The sequence below is a fragment of the Geotrypetes seraphini genome, chromosome 3 (genome assembly GCF_902459505.1).
Source record: "Geotrypetes seraphini chromosome 3, aGeoSer1.1, whole genome shotgun sequence".
Lineage (NCBI taxonomy): Eukaryota > Metazoa > Chordata > Amphibia > Gymnophiona > Dermophiidae > Geotrypetes > Geotrypetes seraphini.
This window is the reverse complement of record NC_047086.1, coordinates 67894352-67919818: the sequence shown is the minus strand read 5'-3', so window position 1 is coordinate 67919818 and position 25467 is coordinate 67894352. Positions and strand designations below refer to the sequence as shown.

The 25467-nt window shown below is 39.7% G+C and overlaps 1 protein-coding gene across 4 annotated transcripts in view; it reads left to right on the top strand.

Annotated features, from left to right (window-relative positions):
- The window catches only part of MLIP (muscular LMNA interacting protein), a 163924-nt gene that overhangs the window by 86740 nt on the left and 51717 nt on the right, over positions 1 to 25467 (top strand). For 3 of the 4 annotated variants that reach the window (XM_033939975.1, XM_033939974.1, XM_033939977.1), the window contains 5 exons: positions 8133 to 9737; positions 18171 to 18242; positions 21875 to 21940; positions 22022 to 22105; positions 22212 to 22262. In XM_033939975.1, coding sequence (XP_033795866.1) covers positions 8133 to 9737; positions 18171 to 18242; positions 21875 to 21940; positions 22022 to 22105; positions 22212 to 22262 — 1878 coding nt within the window. The remainder of the gene's footprint in view (positions 1 to 8132; positions 9738 to 18170; positions 18243 to 21874; positions 21941 to 22021; positions 22106 to 22211; positions 22263 to 25467) is intronic. The other variant, XM_033939978.1, reaches the window with a different exon arrangement.

The window sequence follows — 25467 nt, the reverse complement described above, 5'->3', positions numbered from 1 at the left end:
GAGAATCAGTCAACAGCGATCTATTCGGTATCTTTAGTGTATCTAGCCCATCGATACCTTACTCTTCACCCCATGAAATAATTCCTCAAAAATAAATGTATTTTGTTAGTGTGTGGATTAGTGCATGCTAATTTGGAAGTTGCTACAGTACACCATTTTAAACTGCATTAAGCATGCATTAGTGCCTAAGGCTACGTAGTACAAGGACACCTTTAAAGCTGTGATAGCTTTAAAATATTTTTTTTTAAGGGTAACTTTGGATTGCATCTTCAATTAATGGTCTTTCTACATAACAATTATTGCAACTCTTGTATTTAGGGATTTCCTCTAGTTTACTCAGTAGATTGTAACTTTTACAATATACCGCTGCTAGGTTGATTTTTGGAGTCCAAAGTTACAATAGAGTGACCCTTATATTGTAATGAAAAAATTGCATTGGTTGCTTATCCAAGCATGGGTCTCATTTAAGGTGGTCTGACCCCATTACCCCAGTATACTTTTTTGAATTCTTTATGCTTTCTAGATTTTAAAGACCCTGTTAGGGAACATAACCTTTGTATACTTGAATTTCCCTTAACTGGAAATAAAAAGTCAAACAGGCTTTTGATTCATCTTAAGACTTAGGTGGCTACGAGAACATTGGAATGACCTTCCTTTAGAAATTAGGCATACTTCATCATATTCAGTTTTCACACACATTTTGAAGACATTTTATTATGCTAAACAGTACCTTAATGATTAACTCTGTTTTTAAATTATTTCTTCTTACTTTATTCAATTGGATCTTCTGTTAAATTCTTTGCTCCTTTGTACTGTAAGTCACTCAGAACCTATTAGCAAGCGGATGACTAATAAATACGTACAATGAATAGAATAGAATAATTAATCATGTTCTATAATCCTCTTTTTATGTTTTATGAGGAAAAATGCAAAATGTCTGCATAAAATTAAATTAAACTAAATTAAATCAAATTAAATTAAATGTCAAATTCAAAGGCTGCATTAAAAAAAAAAAAGAGAGAGCTTGTATTAGAGCGTAGTGCGGCAGCTCTGGAGAATTGATGGTATAAGCAATTTTCAATGGTTTTGTGAGGTTTCGTACCCCCTTCCTTTTATAAAACCGTGCAAGAGGTTTTTAGCACTGGCATGCTGAATGCTCTGCGCCGCTCCAACGTTCATAGGAACTCTATGACTATCGGAGCAGTGCAGAGCATTCAGTGTGCTAGCTGGTGCTAAAAAAACTCTTGCACAGTTTTGTAAAAGGGCGTGGGGGTTAGTGTGCCATCATGTTTGATGGCTGGAATGGACTGCCAATTATAGTGGGAGAGACTGTGATGTTGTTTTGACAGGAGTGGAAGCGGGTGTATGATCGCTCAAATCCCTGAAGAAGCATTTTTTTGCGAAACAGGGGGCCCTGTTGGATGTTTTGGAAGAATGTTTAGCTTGGATGATTGGTACCTTTTCTTTCATGGAGCAGTTTTTCCTGCTTTCTTAACCCCAGGACTACACTTGAATACCAATACTCAGATAAGTGACTTCTATTTTGAAAATAATTGTTCAATGTAAAAGACTATTTTTGAAAATAAGAAGAAAATTTGAAAACTATAAGAAAACTATAAGAAAAATTAAGAATAGAATTTCACACGTAGTTTGGGAGTTTTTTGACCAAGGATGTGTCTGCTAGGATTAAATTCTGTTTAAAACTAGCCTGTCTATGTAGGAAGCCTATAGAGCCCCTACTGAGGTCTTTACTCCCTTTTTTTGGAAAGAAAAGTGATTTTTTTGTCCTGTACTTTTGGAGGGTGCAGTATTTTTGTGTTTTGAATATCCCAACATTTGGAATTGTTGGGGAAAGATATAAGATTAATAAATTTATTTATTTTTAAAATTTCTATCCAAAACAGTTTACAAGAAGTTACATACATAAAAAGTTAAGAACCATACAAAAATAAGAAGATAAAACTGACATATTCAGTCTAACTTAAAATCAATTGCCCAGAAAAATGCATCAATGCCATCAAAACAGACATATTCAGTCTAACAGTCTAACGAATAATTGGGCCTTCAACATTTTCCTAAAGGAATTTCTCTCTCCACATTATCTAATCTGGCCAACAAGGCCATTCCATATCTTGACTCCTGCACATGTAAAAATCATGGCATATACATGTTTAGGGTTGTCCTTTGTTTTCAACAATGCCGCACCTACAGAACGTAAGGATATTTGTGGTTGGTAACGAGACATCATAAAGTTTTTGCTTTTTATTTTTGCTGTTTATTTGTGATAGGCCACCACCTTTTGCTTGACATTTTGACATCCTTTGGGGTTGGTGGTGTTTTTGTATATACTTTTCTTTCACCAGAATTATTTTTGTTTTGTTTTTCGATGCCATGTTTAAAACCATCCATCACAGTATGATATCCATGCTAGCTGCCCAATGTAGGTAGGTGCAGGCTATGGGCAGAGCATGAGTGGAGATAGATCGTGGCTGCCAGCATCAGCTAGCATGTGGGACAATGCCGTGCATTAGCATGACTGCTGATAGTGTGCACGCACAATGCTAACTCAAGAGGTGGAGTTAAGTACAGGCATGCTACTAGCATGGCCATGATTTATGACAGTGTATCACAGAATGTGTGCCACAGCATAGGCAACGGAACACAGTTTAGTTTGGGGGTGGGGGGTCAGGAGCTCCGCCCTACCCCCAGCGGAATCCTGCGGCACGGCCCGTCACCAGTTAACTAAAACTAAACTAAACTAAAACTTAGTTTTATAGACCGGGCCATCAATCAAAAGGAGCTCAACTCGGTTAACACTAATGTAATGCATAATACATAAACTTGACAAAGAAAGATAGACTAGAATAGTTAGTTTCCAAAATGTTTAGCAAACAAAAAGGTTTTCAGAGCTTTCTGGAATAAATCAAAAGAACCTAAACTTCTTAATGTAAGCGGTAAAACATTCCATGGCCTCCCCCAAAATTGATGGCCGCCAGTTGGTGCCCACCCTCCAACCCGTTTCCCAACATTGTACTTTAAATCTTTGGGGCAGCTGCCATGCAGCATCAATGAGCAGGCCTGCCCCCCGGAAGTCGAATGAAGGGTTCCAGGGCAGGCCTGCTTATTGACGTCAGAGGAAACGCTTCCAACGCAGCTACAGATCGCGTGAGGAGTGGACGCCTGCGGCTTTCAGCAGGGGAGCCGGCCAGAGGATGAGCGACGCCGGTGAGCACCCACGGACACCCCTGTTTACTGCCGCTGCTGCTGGTTAAGGAAAGCAGCAGCGGCAGAATAGGGAGGGTGGCCGGCTGTGCACTAGAGAGTTGAGCAGGGACAGAAATCCCACCCATCCCCGTGAGGAATCCCTCCGTCCACACCCATCCCTGCGAGGAATCCCTTCGTCTCCACCCGTGCCCGCGAAGAATCCCCTCTGTCCCCACCCGTCCCCACGAGGAATCCCCTTCGTCCCCGCCCGTCCCTATAAACTTCAGAAATAGTTATTTCATTTAATTATGCTACTGAATTAAAGGCTCTGGTAGAGACCCATTTACAAATAAGCAAAGACACTATTAATTTGGAAATATTAATTGGGAAGAATACATACTTTTTAAACGGGTTTCTACCAGAGCCTCTAATGTAAATATAAAACATAAATATTCAGCTGATGAGAACCCCCAAGCTGTCAGCTGAGGACTTCCTTTGCTGTTGGCCAGGGATCCCTTTTGCCAAGCTTGGCAGGCAGTAGTAGCGTCCCTGAGTCACAGATGCTGGCACCTCAGTGGCTCATGGATGTTGCCAGTGACTGCTGTGCTTAGTGGAGGGAAGTTCTGGCCCTCTCTAGAGGAGGTCCTCTGCTGGCGGTTCTTGGGGATCCCTACCAGCCACAGCAAGGGTCAGCAAGTACTTCAACACTGTAGAAATAAAACCAGAAATGCATTGCCTTTTCTTTTGAACACAATACAAAGACATCTGCTATATACATTTCCCAAAGCTAACATATTTTAGTTAATAAATTCAGTTCTTTACCTTTGTTGTCTGGAGACTTATTTTTCCATAAAGGTGGTCCCAGTTTCTTTTTTACGCTTTCTCATCTTCTGTAAATTCTTCTATTGCTGTCCATTGGTTCCTCCTACCATGGTCCAGCATTTATCCCTTTCTCATCTTTCGCCCCTGCTCACCAGTCTCATGCCCATTTCTCCTTCTATCACCCCTCTCCAGCACTATGCCACATCTCTCCCTCCATTCCCTTCACCACTATGTCCAACTTTCCTCCCTCTTGCATCCATTTCAATTTGTCCGTTCCACCACAATATTTCTCCCTCTCATCTGTACCTCACACCCTCCCTATGACCAAAAATTCTCCTTTCTTCCATTCCCCGTGTACACAACCATCTCTTTCCCTCCCTTCCTCTCTCCCAAGTCCATGCCTTCTGTGTCCAAAAACATATTCTCTCCCCCACCTCAGCATCTCTTTCCTTCCCTTCCTCTCTCCCAAGTTTATGCCTTCTATGTCCAAAAACGCACTCCCTCCCCCACCTCTTCCCCTCCCTTCCTACATCCTCTCTCCCAAGTTCATGCCTTGTGTCCAAAAACGCACTCCCTCTCCCACCTCAGCATCTCTTTCCCTCTCTTCCTCTTTCCCAAGTGTCCAAAAACCCATTCCATCCCCCACCTCAGCATCTCTTTCCCTCCCTTCCTCTCTCCCAAGTTCATGCCTTGTGTCCAAAACACACTCCCTCTTAGCCCATCTTAGCAACTTTCTCAGCAAAATGGAGCTCGAGCCGCGAGGCTTGTCCTCTATTTCCTGTCTGCCCTGCCGCGCACACATAGCCGACCAGAAGTCTTCCCCGACGTCAGCGCTGACGTCGGAGGGCAGCGCTGACATCGGGGAAGACTTCCGATCAGCTATATGTGAGTGGCAGGGCAGGTAGGAACAGAAGATGAGCCTCGCGGCTCGAGATGTATTTAACTCCGCGGGTCCCCCGTCGTCCCCGTTCAGTTCTCTCCTGTGCACCCCCTTGGGGCATGCACCCGGGGCGGAACTCCCCCCCTATCTCCCCTAGGTACGCCACTGCCTTGATGTAATAATAATAATAAACAACTTAATTTTTATATACTGCCATACCAATGAGTTCTAAGGGTTCACATCGAGAACAACTGAACAATCAGTGTATATGTCATGTATATAAATACATGACATATACATTATAAATACAGTACTAAACAATCAAGATTTTATATTTATCAAACAAATAGGTTTTCAATACTTTCCTAAAAGAATGATAAGATTGAGCTTGTGGAAATTAAAGTACTCCACCGGGTGTTCATTTTACTAGCCTGGAATGCAAAAGCTTGATCAAAAAATCTTGTATAGCGACAAGCTTTGGGTGATGGAAACTCAAACCAATAAGATTTGCGTGTATTTGTGTTTGTTCTCTGAAATTCAAAATGAGATTCAAGATAAGCTATGGCTGAACCAAATAGTACTTTAAAACAGATACAACCGAATTTAAACAAAACTCTTGCCTCAAATGGCAACCAGTGAAGTTGTCTATAATAAGAGCTAACATGATCGTATTTTTTTAGACCAAAGATCAAGAGAACTGCTGAGTTTTGTATTATTCGTAATGCAGATTCCTCAGAGCACCCACCCTCCCAACCACACACGCTGCTGAGCACTTTTGGGTTGTATGGATACTGAATATATAAATACTGAAAATAAATAAACACTTATAACCCCCACAGAATAGATCTTCACATACATACATACATAATTGCTCTCAAAGGTTAAACCCTGGGCCCTTCCTGGATGTCTAGTAGTTTAATACAGGAGCATTCTCCCTCTCGTGTACCACTGCTGGGCTCAATCTGTCATACAAAAAATTGCTACTAAGTGGCTTGATTCCTATTTAAAAGATCATAGGCATGAGATACTTATTTATTTATTTTACTTAAAAAATTTCTATACCGTTTAAAGCTAAACGGTTTACATAATTTACATACATAATTTTAAAACAAAACCTTGATAAAAATAAACATACAAACAATCCTCAGAAATCATGCCTACAAAGTAATACCTTAGCTTGCATAGTAAGGATCATGAATAGTTCATCACCTCTGCCAGAGAGGAAAATTATTGGCTAGAGAAAGGCATCTACAAATAACTGCGTCTTAAGTGGTTTTCTAAGCATGCCCTTTTCAAGGCAGTTTCGTATCTGACCCACCAGGAAGTTCCATATCTTAACTCCTGCACAACAAAAAGTCATTTTACCAGTCTCAACATGCCTAGGATTCACAGTTTTCTTCAGTAAAGCTAGATTCTCAGAACGAATGATCTTTTTGGTGTATAGCTAAGTATATTATTTTTAAACAATTCTGGAATGTTTCCATACAAAAACTAATGACAAATCATTTCTGCTTTATACTGTACTCTGAAGGTGTAGCCAATGCAATTTTTGGAGATGTGGCGAAATGTGATCATATTTAGACAATCCCATTATCAATCTTTCTGCTGCGTTTTGTATAACCTGCAATGCTCTATATCTTACTTTTGTTATTCCAAGGTACAGGGCATTGCAGTAATCGAGTTTCAATAAAACCATAGCCTGGACAACAGTACGGAATCATATGGCGCTAACATTGGTTTCAATCGGTATAACAAATGCATTTGTGCGAAACATATATGTACAGTCTTGATTACTTGCAACTTCATTGTTAGGCCAAAATCAAGCCTTACACCTTAGACTCACGTACCGAAAGAACATCATGAATAACTTTCACTTCTTTAGGCCACTGATGATCCGGCTTTCCTACCAACATTATTTCAGTTTTACCTACATTTAATTTCAAACCTTGTTCTCCCATCCACTCCTCAATTTTACACATATATTTACTCAATAATTTTTCATAATTCTTATCCCAACCACCTACCGGTAATTGGAAAAAAAAAAATAATATCGTCTGCATATATTTGATTTTCAACTCCTAAAGATTCAAATAGTTTGCCTATAGCAGCCATATAGATGTTAAATAATAGAGCAGAGAGCGCCGAGCCCTGTGGTACTCCAGTCCTAGCTGAATATTCTCCTGAAATCTTACATCCATTTAGCACTTGGAAAGAGCGCCTAAAAGGTATGTTTTAAACCAATTGAAAACAACATCATTCATTCCAAGGTTATACAGTCTACCCAACAATTTGCTGAGATCAACCAAATCAAATGCTCCAGATACATTGGAATCAAACAATTACATACATTGACATGGGGTGTTCTGCGAGGATCTGTTTTGCTGTGACATTTTTAAACATTTTTATTGCCCTATTGGCTGCATTGGTGTAAATTTGTATATTTATGCCAAAAATATGCAGCTAATATATTAATCATGATGTCTCTGATATCCAGGCCGTGACAAACTTGAATTTACACTTAAATGCTATCGAAGGGCAACTTAGAGTGTATGATCTAAAATTAAGTCCTTCAAAATCAGAGGCTATTTGTATATCAAGGAAACCTTTACTTCCCTCTTTATTCCAAAAATTGCCGGCATATTTATACTCCTGAAAGTTACTGTCATAATACTGAGTGTATTTATTGACAGTCAGTTTACTTATTCAATTCAAATGTCTATGGTTACTGAAAAGTGGTTTAACCAGACAGGATCCTTTCCTGTCCAGTTAAATCACTTTGGATATTGACCAGATTGTAGGCAGCATTCAAGAGGATTTATTTGTGACAACGCTACACAGGTAAGTCTTTTACTTTGAAATTTCTGGCTTCTGAATAGGTAATATGTGACCATATAAGTCAATATACAACAAATGTTATGTGGATAAATTTGAATAGGATTATAAATATCTGGAAATAATGTCAAAAGATCTGATTAGTGACAATAATTAGCTGTTATCCAGATAACTTGTCCATATAAAATTAGGATTGTATATTCAAGTCTCTGACTTTTACCGATTTTCTTGGCTAAATTATATAAACATATATGGATAACTTATCTGTTTATTTTTATGAATCCACAGTGCTTGTGAATATTGACCATACTATGTTTATAGCATTTAAGATAACGTATAAAGATTTTATAAATCTCACTGTTTTATCTTTTCTTTTCTCTTTCCTTTCCTCCAGTTAATGTCTTCTCTTTCTACCACTGATCATCTTTCTCATAAAGCACCTGACATTTACATAGTACCTCCAACTAATCAAAAAATAGGCTATGACTTCGCTAACCTGAATCAAGTCTCTTCTGAAGAATCATATAGAAAGGGCCAATCTCCATCTGGGCCTTCTAACCAAGACTCATCTGCATTCTTTAAGGCTACTGGCCACTCTCCATCCTGCTCTATTAATCATGAATCTGAGGCTCTAATAAGTAGGTCCTCTATGTTGAATCCACCTTCTAACAGCAAATTGCCTATAACCATTCAAATGAAAGCATATACTATACCAAATTCTTTTTACAACATACATGAAAAAACATCAGTAGGTCCTAGAAAAAATCAAATTCCACTCCTACATTTTTCCAGTGAGACAGAACTATCAAACTTAGGTGCTCAATCACCATCCTCCTACCCTTTGAGAAGATCACGTACATTATCTCCAGTATCAATCCAAGTCACAACTCATTCTCTATCTCCAAGCCCTAAGCCCATGGAGCCACATTTCTATGGTTCATCTTCCACCATATACAGCACAAATGAGTCGTTCAGTCCACTCTCATCTAATACAAATCTTTCAAGATCAGGAATTAAATCTTCCTTGCCTGCACGACTTTCTTTTTTAACTTCTATTTTAAAGTCACAGAAATCCACTGATCATAAAACATTTTCTCCTGAACCTTCTTTTTCTAATATTGCTTCCACATCACTAGGCTCACCTTTGCCTGAGCAAATGTCTAAACTAAGCCCCATTATATCTAAGAAATCCCCTTCAAGGTTTACTCCTGACCAGAAAGAATCTCAGAAATCATTCTTTTATGACCAATCTCACAATCAATCTAAACTCTTACCCTTACCCTCAGAACTTAAGGTTCATATGGCATCAATTTCCCCTACAAAATGGCATAGAGATCTGTCTCCTAGTAGAGAACGTGGAAGACTATCTGCCATGTCCTCTTCTAGAGAAAAGGTTATATTTCCAGCTCAATTTCAAACATATAGCCCCCAAACCTCTTCTCCTACTCCAAGATGTATTTCTCCCTTGCACCTTAAGCCTCCACTAAAAAAAGATACACAACACTCAGCTAAAAGAAGTTCCATGCCTATTAAATCAAGGAAAGTAACTTTGGTTTCACCTTCTATGTCTTCAACTGCATCACTCTCTTTCTCCCCTACCACACAAAGAGTTACTCTACCACTTACTCCAGAAAAAAGTCCCTCTCCTTCAAAGTTTTTCCAATCTGCACCTTTTCTAAGAAAACAAGCTCAATTATCATTGCCCACTCAAGAGTTGAACGGCACATTTTCACACTCTGACTATAGGTCTTCCCTTCCAATGACTTATAATACTCATTCCTATTCCCCATACCTTACTTCCTTATCAGCAAGTTCAAATTACAGACCTTATTCTGTATCTCCAAGGCCCGGGCAATCACCCACTGCTTCTATAACACAATGCACATCACCTATCCCTATATATTCACCCTCATCACACTCGGCTCTGTCAAGATCAAGTGACCTGTCTTCATCACTATCCTTACCCCAGTCTCCTGACCATGAAACTAAGAAAATCAAGGTACCCCACCTAACCTTTGCATGTATATTTTCTTGATCTCTGTGATAATTGACCTGTTTTCTGGAATGACAGTTCAGTGCAAGTAGTGTATTTAATTCTATAATTCTATTCAATAGAAATCACAAAACATTTACAATTATTTTCAAAATGACTGAAATAATCAATTGGATTTGATCTTATAAATACATTTTTTTACATTAAACATTAAGAATCTGATACTCAAAATCATTTATGTGATCTGCATAGGTGCTGACCACATAAATGGTTCTTAATCAAAATCCTGGCTGCTGAATGTAGAAATTATGGTCATCTAAATTAATATAAACCAAAATGTATGCACTTTGTTGAAGAAGGGGCCAGGATGTTTTGTGGCTGGCATTACAGTTTATACCCACTGCCAAAATTCCTATATATATATAACATTTTATGTATATATTCAGTGATCCAATTTATGCTCTTAGGATTATCAAATATTTATTTAATTTTAAAACCTAAAAGTTATTTACATTTGGAATCCCACCAAATCCCAGTTTTTTAAATGTTTTGCTTGCAATTCAATTAGATTGTTGCAGATCATTTGATGGGAAGAAAACAAAACCTCAGTAGTAGCATCAGGGCATTGATAGCTTCCTTCTGCCTGAATTATGGTTCCTGCTTTTCAACATAGTCAAAGATATATGTGACAGTGTCACTAAGGGCCCCTTTTACAAAGCCACGCTAGTGATGCTGGAGTGTTAAATGCACCAAAGCCCATTCAATTCCTATGGCTTTTGTGCATTTACTGCTGCAGTATTGTAAAAGGAACCCTATATGATAGTAACTGGCACTGGATATTTGAATAAGGCAATCAGTGCCAAAACTTATCAGGATAGTGGCAAAATTTAGGGGCCCTTTTACTAGGAGAAAATATTTTTTCACTCAAAGAATAGTTAAGCTCTGCAACTCACTGCCAGAGGATGTGGTAACAATGTTTAATGTAGATGAGTTTAAAAAGGGTTTGGACACGTTTCTGGAGTAAAAGCCCACAGTCTGATATTGAGACAGACATGGGGAAAGCCACTGCTTGCCCTGGATCAGTAGTATGGAATGTTGCTACCGTTTGGGGTTCTGCCAGGTACTTGTGACCTGGATGGGCTGCTGTGGAAACAGGACAAGATGGACTATTGGCCTGACCCAGTATGACTGTTCTTATGTTCTTAAAAAAACATATAAAATATAAGGGACCTTGTTTCTTCAAAGGTGATAACCATATAACAATTCAAAAAATAATCACTTTATTTCCACATAAATAAACAACCAAATACTTTTATGGTCACACTATGACTCTAGATTTCTAAGTGAACGCTCAGACCCATAACCAAACTCTAATGAAAAGTCACGGAGTCAGTTATAATAGAGACCATCACAGCAAGTTCACTGTCTCTGCCACCTGCTAATAACATACAAGGAAAAGATAGATAACTTATCTGAATGCAGGATGGCACTGCTGTTGCTCTTTCACTGCTCCAGGTACATATTTAAAGTACTAACACATTGCAACTGCCATAAGCTGTTAAACCCCCCAACCCAGGTTTCACGATTGGCTTCCTCAGGAGGGGCACTGCAAAGGAAAAACAATAACATTCTAACCACCTTCTACTATGACAACAGGGTCAGGGCGAACTAGAAACCCAAGACTAATAAATACATTCACACTAAATGTTTCAAAACCTTTCAAATACTATTAAATAGGCTTACCAGGTACCGGACACTCTTTCACCCGGCTGACAGGCAACTCTAGCGATGTTGAAACCCGGAGCAGGCCCAGAATTTGAAGCTCTAGCCAACCAGGGTCGACCATGATGTCAGATGCTGGGGGCGGAGCTTCATTGATGTCACAGAATTTCAACAAACTTTAAATCTGAAACCAATCTATTTCATTATTTAAGCCTACTGGAGCTAAAGTTTGTCAATTGTAGATGAATCAATATTCCTGCTGTAACAGGTATTGAGACACGTTTCTTGTTTTTTTTCAAGCTTTAATTAATACTATATATTGGACCTGTTCAATGGTGTGGCCTGCCTCCAACCAATGACTGACCAAGGGAGTTGTATTCCGCTGGCACCCAATATTGCTGAGATGTTCAGCAATATGAACCTTAATGACTCTCCTTGTCTCAGCAATATTGGGTGCCAGCGGAATACAGCTCCCTTGGTCAGTCATTGGTTGGAGGCAGCGAGATGCTTGGCACCAGTCAGCCATAGTTGTATTCATATGCCAAAAGATTCCTCATCGGAACTTTGGTCAAATCTATGTGAGTGGTAGCATTCTTTCTATATCATCCTTCGTGATTCTTAAGACTCCTGAGGCAGGCCAGTTGGCCGAAACATGTACATGTCGAGCCATTGGGTCATAGAGTCGTTTGGATGTACCATTGTGGTATTGGAGGAATAAAGATTTTCACATTATCAGATGAGTTGGAGGACACTTTTTTAGTGCACATTATTCTGATCTGGACAATTCCATTTTGGTTTCTTTGTATTTGTGTTTATGGTTTTGTTTTCCCCTGTTTTGTTCTTTCTGGATTAAGTGACTTGCCCAGGGTCACAAGTAGCACTTAGATTTACCTCCTGTTTTATTACGGTGCGCTATGAGTTTTAGCGCGTGTTTAGTGTGCACTAAATATACGGATGCACTAACTGCTAACACATCTATAGACTAACATGCATGTGTTAGCGTTTAACGCATGGTTAGCGCGTGCCAATATTTAGCGTGCGCTTCAACGCTTAGCGTACCTTTGTAAAAGGAGCCCTTAATCTCACAAACTCTGGGTGCAGAGGCAGCAGCTCTACCAGTTGAGCCACAGCCCTTCCTCTTAGTTTGTTATCGGGAATACACAGGAGAGCATTCTCTCTTTCTCTAGTTATGTAATTACCCACAGAAATTTTACAGGCACAGTTCAAAGTCATTGTTACCATCAGAGCAGGATTAACCAATAGGCCAAGTAGGCACATGCCTAGGGCCCAAAATAGTCAGGGGGGCCCGATGAAGGAGGGCATCAACATTGTTTTTTCCAAACAGTGATGGGCCCCTCCAGCTTCGATCAGCAACGCGGGCCCCCCCCTTGATCGGCAACACAGGCCCCACCCCAATCAGCAACGCGGCCACCCCCCATCGACACAAAGTAAGACAAGCAAGCAACGTGGGTAAGAAAGGCAACTGGAACTGTAATTGTGCAAGCGGTGCTGCTTGCCCAAAGCTTCCCTCTGACGCAGCTTCCTGTTTCCGTCTGGGCGCATTGTGGGGTAGGGCGGGGCAGGGGGCCCAGTGTACTTGTGTGCCTAGGGGCCCTCAACGAATTAATCCTGCCCTGGTTACCATGCCTTGAAGAGGCACTCTCAATATGCTTAATGGTAAAGGCGTCCTTCAAAACATATGCATAGGCTTGTAAAACATTGCAGGCCCACACATGTAAATTAAGGAACATGATATGCAAATGAGAGCTGTGCATGGTCTTGATAAATAGTGTGCTTTGCTCAATTCTCCATGTTCTTGTTCAGAAAAAGGCTACAAATTGAGATGTTTAAGAATTAATGCCATCTTGGATATAGAGTTAACTCCCATTGCAAACCAGCCCAGGATGATTGGGTGGCTTTTCAGGGTGAAAATGTTTCCTCCCTCTTTCCCATGATAACAAAGAACACTGAGTGGGGTATCAAGAAGCCAAATGCAGATCATTACAGCTGCCACAAGAAATTCTGGCCAGGAAATAAAAAATTTCCTACCCCAGCAAAAGCCTGAGCCACGAAGTGCCTTCCCCTGAGTCAAACATTACCTCCTAGATCAATGCCCTCAACTACCTGCCCCCAAACAATCCAGTGGAAGAAATACTCACCCATCCAGAAGTTTCAAGGTGTTCAGTACTGGAAGGGGAAGCAAAGCCGCCCTGCCCAAAGTGCAATTAGAATCTAAAGTTAAGTGATTTCATATTTAAATTAATGGAGTTGAAATCCCAGTATAACATATTAAAAAAGCATGATTAATAGATTAAGAATGATTACATGTTAAGAGCCAGTGGCACTTATTAAGATGTTTTAAATTATTGTAAAATATTATGTATGTGGTATTTTTATGTATGTTATTTTGGAAACCGCTGAGACTCCAGGACACATAAAGCGTACCGGTATGAAATTCGTTGAGCGGTATGTGGTGTAACTGAGGCTCAGCATATATATGTTTGAACTTGTTGAAATCAACGCAATCAACTACCCCATACAAACCATCCTAAAACTGCTAGGAATAACTATCGACAGATGCTACACCATGCAACCGCAAATCAATAAAACAATACAAAAGTAATTCTTAGTCATGAGAAACTTAAGACAAGTTCGAAAATTCTTCGAGAAAACTCAATTCCAGCTCATAGTTCAGTCCTTAATACTAGGCCTACTTGACTACTGTAATATCCTCTACCTCCCATGCCCTACAACCATAACAAAACAACTACAAACTATCCAAAACACAGCACTAAGACTCATCTACTCATTAAAGAAACATGATCACATTACAGAAGCATATCTCCAATCGCACTGGCTTCCGATCCCAGCAAGAATACAATTTAAATTCTACTGCCTACTATTTAAGACTTTATATGGAGACAGTCCAAATTACCTGAATAACTGCCTCATCCACAACACCGCAACCAGACATAGGAAAACTCACACCCCATTCTCCAGCCCCCCAATTAAGGAGGTCAAATGGAAAAACCTATATGATGGCCTCCTGGCGCCAATCTACTGACGGCATCCCTCGACTACAAGACTTTTAGAAAAGAAATAAAGACCATACTCTTCAAGAAAACTCTGAAAAAAGAAATAATACCGCAAGTCTCAAACTCCACCTCTCACTAAAGCCAACTACCCCAAACAAATAACCTTACCCATTTCTTACTCCTTTTGAAAATGACCAATTTTTTTTTTTTGTAAGTTCTTGTTGTAATACATCTTGGATAATTCTTTTGTAATCCGCCTTGAACTGCAAGGTAATGGCGGAATAGAAATCCCTAATGTAATGTAATGTAATATTGGAGAGTCATTCTTTGATAAATAGCATTACCAGAGGTACTTTGCTATTATGAAAAAGAACAGGAAGAGCTGGGGAGAGCCAGTGATTTAGGGTTAGGTGGGGGTTTTTTTTGTTTTTTTTTATCGGAAGTTCTAAAATTCAGTAGGGAGGTTCTATGTCCTGGTAGGGTTGGTTTTGCAGTGCTTTGGTGATGGTGGTGGTGGGGGGGGGGTCTTGATATAGTACTCAAAGGAGGAATTGAGACATGCTGTATTATTAAGAAAATAATATAAGATATGCTGGGTCAGAGCAAAGGTTTATCAAACCAAGTTCCCTGTCTCTAAGAGGAGTCGATGAAGGTTAAAATTAGTTAGCAGGATCCCAAAAAGTAGCTATGGATGGAAAGAGGGAGGAAGTTCCCTCTAAAGTGCCCTATTCATTTCAGGCTGCTCAGCAGTGAGTATTTCATATGGTAGAGGAGTGTATGGTTGCATACTCCCACCATAGGCATGCTACTTGGGCTGGAACTTAACATACTAAAAAGTCTGAAAAAAACATTACCGGAGGGGGGGGGGGGGATTTAATCAAGCAGCGTTAGGTCTTAATACACCTTTAATGTGTGTTAAGGAAATTAGCTTGTGTTAAATTCAAAAGCCTATTTTATACTTATGTGATTTTAGTGTTTAACAAATGCTAATTACCTTTTCGCACATTATAGTGCATCAAACTCTAACATTGCTTGATGAATTCCCCCCCTAAGTAGCAATTTAGCATGAATACTGCTTTTTTTTTTCTTGGCTCATACTATTTTTTTTTAGTGTGCCTTTTGTAGCATATATCCCAATATCTATATTTTGCAGCGTTATATGCCAGAAAATCCTGATTTACATTTATGAAGCCATGTTAGGATGTTTTATCACTGGCCGTGGCGGTAAAAGTTCCGACATTCATATAATTCCTATGAGCATTGGAGCTTTTACTGCTGGGGGGAGGGGGGTTAGTTACTTTACCTGAGCATTTCCAACATATATACCATAGGTGATTTATCTTGAATAAATGGTTTAAACTGAATTATAAATTTAATTTCCCTCCACTACTTATAAATTATACTAGCAAAATAATTTAACATTTGGATTTTTTAGAATAAAAAAGTTTCAAAGAAAAAACAAAATGGAATAGACAAGTGAAATTACAAAGGACCCCTTTTTTTAAGCCACAGTAGAGTGTTTTAGCACGGTCTAGTGAAGTAAATGCTCTGATGCTCATTCAATTCCTTTGAGCATTGGAGCATTTACCATGCCAGCTGATGCTAAAATACTCTATCACTTGATAAAAGGGGGCCAAAGTCAAGTAAAAATGCATATTATTGATGTTAAATTCATTCTCAGACTTAGGGAGAGAAGATGGCTGGCACTATAGCGTTGGCTATTACGGGCAAACCCAAGGGTGGGGCCACAATCTAGTCATGTTTTAGGATTTCCCCAATGAATATGCATGAGATCTATTTGCATGCTGTCTCCATTATATGCAAAGAAATCTCATGCATATTCATTGGGGAAATCCTGAAAACCTGACTGGATTGTGGCCCTCGTTCCCCACCCCTGGGCAAACCAATAGCAATGAAAGATTATCCTAGGTCTGGCAGGGATATTACATTACATTACATTAGTATTTATGGATCACTAATATGCCCCAGAAGGAGTTCAATGCGATTTACAATTTTGAAGAGCCTGGCCAAATTCAGGCTCTTCAAAATTGTAAATCGCATTGAACTCCTTCTGGGGCATATTAGTGAACATTATTTTATTAGGGTTCATGACACAGATAACTTGGTTTGTGTTCATGTAGGCATATGATTATGGCATATGGTTGGAGAGAAGATTGACTATTTCTGATGTTGTAGTCTTGATATTATGTATTCTGGTATGGAATAGGGAGCTTGGTCATCTATCAAGATAGGAGAGGTGATTTGTTTCTTGTTTGGTTTCTGGTTGCCATAGCCTATATTTTCCAAATAGATAGGTTTTTAGGCCTTTTTAAAAGTTTTAGTAGGGTGGGTGCTTAATTGTGCCAGTAAAGGATTCCACTATTTTGCTGCCAGGTATGGAAAGGTTGCAGAGTGAATAGTTTTGTACTTGATTCTTCTAGGATTTGGGAATCTTGTTCTCACATGGTTGCTGATCAGGAAATGAATGGGCTTTGGTGCATTTACTGTGGCAGCATCACTACTCTGGCTTTGTAAAAGGGGCCCTAAATATATTTTTTAAAAAATATTTAAATTTCCAAACTACAATTGTGCAAAAAAACAAAAACCACAGATACATATAATGGTACAAGAAAAGCACATTGACCTTACAGATATAAATGAGCAATAAATTTTACCCTTCCCTCCCACCTAATAATCAAGAAAAGAAATACATAGAATCAATCCATAAATTTCTCAATTCAAGATTTCAATGCAACCCCCCCTCCTTCCCACCCCGGATGTGTATGTTTAAAGGGCTATAAAATCCAAACAACAATCCATACAGAATTTAGTCAATGGTTCCCAAGCATCCAGAAATTTCCTATAATGTCCCTGTTGTATAGCCATCAGATGTTCCATTTTAAAAATATGACATACAGATTCCCACCAAAAAGGATAAGTTAACCGATCCCAGTTTTTCCAATTCCTCAAGATATGTTGTATGGCAACTCCTGTCATTATAAAAAGAAGTTTGTTGTTACAAGAAGATATTTGGCTTTTAGTCCTCATTAATGTACCAAATAAGATGGTATCGTACGTCAGTGCCACTGGATTTTCCAATATTTTGTTCACTTGATCCCTGATGGATCTCCAAAATTTAAGTATCAAAGGACAATAGTACAACAAATGATCCAATGTCCCTACTTTGAGATGACAGTGCCCTAAATATGAGGTCAATTTATCAAATACCAAATGTTTTGCTGAATTTTTCTTGTGGTGACAAATCATTTAAATGTTTATAAAATGCATGGTATTTTCTTTGCAAGAAAGCCTGTGCAAAGTCATTGATTTTATTGCCAAAAAAGCTGAGCTGTATTAAATTTTGTGAGAAATCAGCAAATTTTGAAATTAGCAAGTTTTGTTAATGCAAAATCATTGGTGAGCTGATTTGATCAGTTTTCAGCTTTTTAGCAATTTTGCATAATTTCTACAGACCTATGGATTTGAAAATGAGAATTTGTGCATGCAAATATCTGCAAGTGTGCTAACACATGCATACCTTATTTCTGATTGCTTATTATCCCCTCAGAGAACTGGTTTGAGGTTTGACACGTTAGCTTCTTAGGAACAATTTTAATGCTAATCATTATTTCTGTTAAACTTTTCTCCATTCTCCCCCAATATCTGCCTTTGGTCTTACCAGGAATACAAGATCAAGTCTAGCTACAAAGCGCTGGCTGCTATTCCTACAAACACTTTGCTTCTGGAGCAGAAGGTCAGTCAGTGTTGATTCATGAGCATAGATGTGCACTTCTGCATCTTGGTACACTGTGAATAGTTTTGAAATTTTCTGATTTTCCATTGCACATACTCTAGACCAGGGGTAAGCAATTCCGGTCCTCGAGAGCCGGATCCAGGTCAGGTTTTCAGGATATCTACAATGAATATGTATGAGATGGATTTGCATGCACTGCCTCCTTGAGATGCAAATTTATCTCATGCATATTTATTGTGGATATCCTGAAAACCTGTCCTGGCTCCGGCTCTCGAGGACTGGAATTGCCTACCCCTGCTCTAGACCACTTGACCGCTGGGGATTTTTCTCTTTAACTTTCATCTTTAAGTTCACGGTGATGAACAGAATGCTAGGAATGATAAAGAAGAGGTTCACAAAAAGATCGGAGAAGGTTATCATGCCACTGTACCAGGCCATGGTGCGCCCTCACCTGGAGTACTGCGTATAGCACTGGTCGCCGTACATGAAGAAAGTCACGGTACTACTCGAAAGGGTCCAGAAAAGAGTGACTAAGATGGTTAAGGGGTTGAAGGAGCTGCCTTACAGCAAAAGATCTCGAACAGAGGAGATTGAGAGGGGACATGATCAAAACATTCAAGGTACTGAAGGGGATAGACTTAGTAGATAAGGACAGGTTGTTCACCCTCTCCGAGGTAGGGAGAACGAGAGGGCACTGCTGGACATGATGGACCCAGCAGCGGCATTTCTTATGTTCTTATTGCATGGCCACATTAAGAACAGTGTGTGATTGTACATGTTGTACATTAGAGGGAACCCTGGTAGGGACAGTTGGCTTTTTTGTCAGCTGGGAGCAGAGGTAAGCAACAAAAATCTTAAAATCTATAAGTTCTGAGTTACATACAAATCTGACTTAAGAACAGCTTTATTTATATTCTGCATATCCTACAATTCTATGTGGATTACAAATTATTTGGGTACTCAAGCATTTTTCCCTATCTGTCCTGGTGGGCTCACACTCTATCTAATGTACCTGGGGCACTGGGGGATTAAGTGACCTGCCCAGGGTCACAAGGAGAAATGTAGGATTTGAATCCACAACCCCAGGGTGCTGGGGCTGTAGCTCTAACCAATGCACCTCACACTCCCCACGTAATCTGGGGACTGCCTATATTATAATCTAATTCCACATTGTATAGATAAAGCTGTTTTAGCACTTATCTTAAGAGATGATTAAAACACAAAAAAAGCATAGCTGAGGAGATAAGATTTATGTCAATGCTTCCCAATCTTTCTATGGCTGTGTCCCATGATTGCAGCCAGAAAAAACTGTGACACTTGAAAGTACAGAATAATGATGCATCTATGGATTGCCCACTTAGACTGAAATCCTAAACATGGGATTTGTGAATTAATTTAGGGTCCCTACTCACAGTTTGATAAGCTCTGATATATTATTCAAAATTAATCAGCCCTGAAACATTAGATTTGAAAACAGCATTTAAGATTATTAATTCATTAATGAACATAGACTATTTGATTAGGCCTGAAAATTCTTCTCCTATTTTTTGAAGTGAGTTGGCCAGGTTCTTTAGAAGCACGACATACAGTATATCAGATCTTAAAGAAGAGTTTTTGGATAACCCTGTGGATAGGATAAAACATTAATAAGAAATTATGCCAAAAAAACTACTTGTACTTAGATACTTGTCCTGCAAGTATAATGAAATGTGCTCTGACCTGACAGTGGTGGAGATATTGTTTTAACCCCGATACCCAAAAAATGTTAATGGAAATCTACAGGAGGTGTCAAATTACAGACCTGCTGCCTCATTTGGGATTCTGTAAAGGTCATAGTACCAAAACTATCTTAGGGGCCTGATAGCTCTTGGGAAATATTTACTTAGTCAAGGTCTCTTGGGAAATATTTACTTAGTCAAGGTCAATGTTCTATTGTTGAATTTAATTTATCAAGTGCTATTGTTCTTGTAGACCAGGGGTGCCCACACTTTTTGGGCTTGCGAGCTACTTTTAAAATGACCAAGTCAAAATGATCTACCAACGATAAAATAATAAAAAAAAAAACCCAACACAAAGCACACTGTACGCTGAGAAAATGTTATCATTCATATTCTGGGGGTTTTTCAAAGAGGTCAAGGCAGATGACTCTATGCACTGTCACCTCAGTAACAACCATACAAAAATAGACAAATATAACCCCTCCCTTTTTACTAAACCGCAATAGTGGTTTTTAGCGCAAGAAGCTGTGCTGAATGCCCTGCGCTGCTCTCGATGCTCATAGGCTCCCTGCGCTAAAAAACGCTATTGTGGTTTAGTAAAAGGGAGCCATAGTGCAAAATATATACAGCAGATATAAATTCAGACACATTTTGATCACTAAATTTAAAATAAAATCATTTTTCTTACCTTTGTTGTCTGGTGATTTCATGAGTCTCTGGTTGCACTTTCTTCTTCTGACTAAGCATCCAATCTTTCTTCCCTGCTTTCAGCCTGAATGCTTCCTCTCCTCCAGACCTCATTCCCTCCCCCAACTTTTTCTTCCTCTCTCCCTGCCCTTTCTTTCTCCCTGCCTCCCTTTCTTTTTTTCTCTCTTCATGCCCCCTTTCTTTTTTTCTGTTTCCCTTCTTTCCTTCTGTCTCCCTGCCGGCCCCCTTTCTTTCTTTCTTCATGCCCTCCCCCAAGCCACTGCCGCCGCCAGTGGGGAACAGGCCCCCAAGCCGCCGCCGCCATCGGGGAACAGGCCCCAAAGCCGCCGCTGCCCCAAGCTCTCCCTGCATCAGGCCGACCAGCATTCCTCTCCCTGACTTCAATTCTGCCGTCGGAGAGGAAGTTCCGGCCCAGCCAGGCAGCAATTGGCTGGCCTGAACTTCCTCTCCGAAGGCAGAATTGACGTCGGGGAGAGGAAGGCTGTTCGGCCCGGTAGATCGCCAAGGCAAAGTGAGTCTATCACTGAGCCTGGGATGGGCTCTGCGATCGACTCACTTTGCCTTGGTGATCTACCGGTCGATCGTGATTGACCTATTGGGCACCCCTCTTGTAGACCATGAATTATTATTGTTAATGTTAGATTGGTTTGGTATGCAGGATGCTGTGTTGAGTTGGTTTAAAAATTTCTTGACTGAACATTGGTATAGAGTGAAAATGCAGAGGTTCTGTCTGATTCATGGTATCTTACTTGTGTTCCATAGGGTTCACGGCTTTCACCAATTTTGTTCAACTTTTGTTGCAACCCTTGGGGAAGGCTCTTGACAGACTGAAATGTTGAACATTTATTTATGCAGATGATATTAAGATATCAGTGCCAGTATCCAAGGATACTACTGAAATAAGTGGCATTCAAAAAAAGTTTAGAGGTCAGAGAACATCGAGCTTCAAATTTTTGGTTAAAGTTTAACCAAGACAAAACAAAATCTCTATATGGTTAGATTCAGCCATGGATATTTTGGGTACAGAGATTTTTAAAATTAGAAACAATAAGTTTATTTTTGAACTCTATTTGCGTATGGTGGATAATCAACTTACAATGATAAATCAAGTGAAAAAAACAAACAAACATACAACCATGTACTATTTATTTTTTATGCAATGTATTATTAGTCTGTTCAAAAGCAAAGACATTCTTTTTTCACCAGGCATTAGATGAACCAGTGAAAACGCTAGATGACATTGAAACAGACAAAATGGACACACATTCTCAGGTAAGGATATCATCTGATTGTTTTGTTTCCTTGAAATACTGAAGTACACAACTAACACAGGTAATTGGTTTCATTTCACAGTTGTATTCCCCTGCACAGCTCAGGCAGCAAACTGAAGAAGTCTGTGCTGCTATTGATAAAGTCTTACAGGAACCCTTGCCAATGGTAAAATGCCACTGATATATTACATTAGTAACCTCTGACTTTCCTATTCTTTTCCCTCTTTATTTACAATTAAACCTGTTCTTGTTCTTTCTTATATGATTTTCAGCACCACCATGATATTGCTTCTACATCTCCCCAAGGTTTGGATATACCCAAGGTATGTAACAACCTTAAGTTACAACATTTGACTAGGTTACAAATAGAAAGAAAAAAGAAAATAGGATGATACTTTATTCATAGGACCTCAAAGAAAAATGTAGGGTTGCAAAACCCCACAGGAACAGTACAGGAGTGGGATGTGAGTGGGATCGTATTTGATGATCTTAAGGTGTCCAAACATATTTTGATCCATAGAGTTTCATAGTGAAGGTTTTATGGGGTAAGTCACCAGGTCTTTCCCCACCTCATAGTATTTAGCCACACGACCGCCACAGTTGGTATGTTATATGTTGCCACCCTTCCGACACTTTGAGCTGGCTAAGGAAAGCATGGCGAGGATTGGCCTACAGAGTATCTAAGGGTTGGACACGATTGAATGGATAGTACGTAAGGTGGCCTAATAAGACAAGGTAGAAAAGGCCAAGGTGAAAGCAAGAAGGATGGTTAACTGCATTATCTTTGGGACAGTGCTGTGAACAAGACTGCCCTGTGAACTTCTAAAAGCTAAGTTACTCAGAATTTCATATTCTGCTCTTTTCACTGTTTTTCAGCATATATCTGCTTAATTTCTCTTCTCTTCCTCCCTGTTTTTTTACTTACAAAAATAAAAAAATAAACCCTTCTCTGTCCTCTGTTAAATCTTATTTCCTCTTCCTCTTCATAGGAATAAGGGTAAGACTTATAGTACCACCCACCCCAGGGATCACTGCTCATATATAGAGAACCAAATAATCAGGACTACTCAAATCAAGTCACTTCACAACCAGTCAAGATGACCTTTATTCTATGCAATCACTGTGGTGCTTTAATTCCAAGACACACTATTTGGAGGCTTAAGGCTTGCCCCATCTGTCTTCAACTTGCTAGTATTAAGGAGGAGCTCTGCAAACTTAAACAGGAATTGAATACAATTAAAGCAGCTTCCATCACTCCACAAAATCATACCAACTTACCACCTTTACCTCAAAGAATAAAACAGCCCAGGAATAAATGGGTCACAGTAGGCTCAGGAAGACTGTGACATGTAACACAGAAACATCTACCTTCACAAATATTACCTCTACAGAATTCCTTCACTCCACTAGTGCACTGCGATACTCAAGAAAACAGAAGGGAGGTGGGACTGGAACCAATGAAGATAACTCAAGAGAACAAGCGCATCCTAAGCACAAATAAAAAAGCCAAAAACAGAAAACTATTACTGTTGGGGGATTCCATCATCAGAGGCATTAACCTTGGAACACAAGGCAAGGAGACCAAAATAGTGAAATGTCTTCCAGGATCCTCAGCTACCAGGAGTTCCAGGCAAATACAGACTATAATTAAGGAAGAAACTAAGGATTTTAGCACTGATGTTGTTATCCATCTGGGAACAACTCCACACTTGCAACACAGAAAGCCAACAACTCCACACTTGCAGCACAGAAAACTTTTCGGGAGCTTGGTGAGGACTTGAAACCTTTTGTAAAGACTGTAGCTTTTTCTGAAATACTGCCTGCATATGGAAAGGGAGAGCAAAGAGTAAAAAACACAGAGGATTTTAATAGATGGCTCAAAACCTGGTGTCATCAAGAAGGCTTCAGGTACATAGGAGGATGGGGAAATACGTGGAAGGACAAGAAGCTATATTGCACTGATGGGCTACATATTACTACAGCAAGATAAAGAAATCTTGCGGAGAAATTTAGACAATATGGGCTCCTTTTACTAAGGTGCGCTAGTGTTTTTAGTGCACACAGCAGATTAGCGTGCGCTAACCCCGTGCTATGTGGCTGGAACTAATGCCAGCTCAATGCTGGCGTTAGCGTCTAGTGCACGTGGCATTGTAGCGCACGCTATTCCGCGTGTTAAAGCCCTAACGCAGCCTAGTAAAAGGAGCCCTATGTTTCTAGGCATTTAAACTAGAATATGGGGGTGATGTATATATGAAGGACAATTATAGAGACCACCCCCGGCAAAAGAAATGATGTGAGGTAGTAAAGATTGCAACGTAAACAATATCAGCAACTCATTTCTTTGCATTGCAACAGAAAGTGAAACGAAACAAAAATCTATACAAAAAAGGAGATTACTGCTGAAAAATAGCTGGAAAGCAATGACCACAAATGCTTGGAGTCTAAGCAACAAAGTTCATGATCTGCAAGCCCTGATGTTAGAGGCAGATCTGGATATTGTCGCTATCACAGAGACATGGTTCAGTGAATTCCATGGATGGGATGTAAACATACCAGGATATAATCTTTTTAGGAAGGACAGAGATGGTCAAAAGGTGGAGGAGTAGCTCTCTATGTAAAGATCAATATCCAAGCGACCAAAATGCAAGAGATCTGGGGAGAGGAAGAAGCGATATGGATCATTCTGAAAAGAGAAGATGGAACTTCTATTTACATGAGTATAGTCTACAGACCTCCGACTCAATCGCAACAAATTGATAAGGATCTGATTGTGGATATCCAAAAGTTTGGAAGGAAAGAGGAGGTGCTGCTGTTGGGAGATTTCAACCTGCTGGATGCGGACTGGAATGTTCCGTCTGTGGAATCGGAAAGAAGTAGGGAGATTGTGGATGCCTTTCAAGAGGCTCTGCTCAGACAAATGGTGATGGAACCCACAAGGGAAAAAGCGATATTGGATCTGGCCCTCACAAATGGAGAGAGTATCTCTAATGTTCGAGTGAGTGCTAACCTGGGAAGTAGCGATCATCAAACAGTTTGGTTTGATATAACGGCTAAATTGGAGAGCGGCCGCATGATACTTAAAGTTCTAGATTTCAAACGCACAGACTTTAATGAAATGGGAGAGTACCTGAAGAAAGAGCTGTTAGGATGGGAGGACATAAGAGAAGTGGAAAAACAGTGGTTTAAACTGAAAGGAGAGATAAAAATGGATACGGACCTTTATGTGAAGAAAATAAATAAAAACAAGAGAAAAAGGAAACAGATATGGTTCTCCAAACTAGTGGCGGAGAAAATAAAGCCGAAAGAGTTGGCGTTCATGAAATATAACAAAAACCAAGAAGAGGAGTGCAGAAAGGACTACTGGGGGAAGCTGAAAGAAGCCAAGAGAGAGATACGTCTGGCAAAAGTGCAGGCGGAAGAACAAATGGCTAAAAATGTAAAAAAGGGAGACAAATTTTTTTCTGATATATTAGTGAAAGGAGGAAGATAAAAAATGGAATTGCTAAACTAAAAGATGCTGGGAACCGA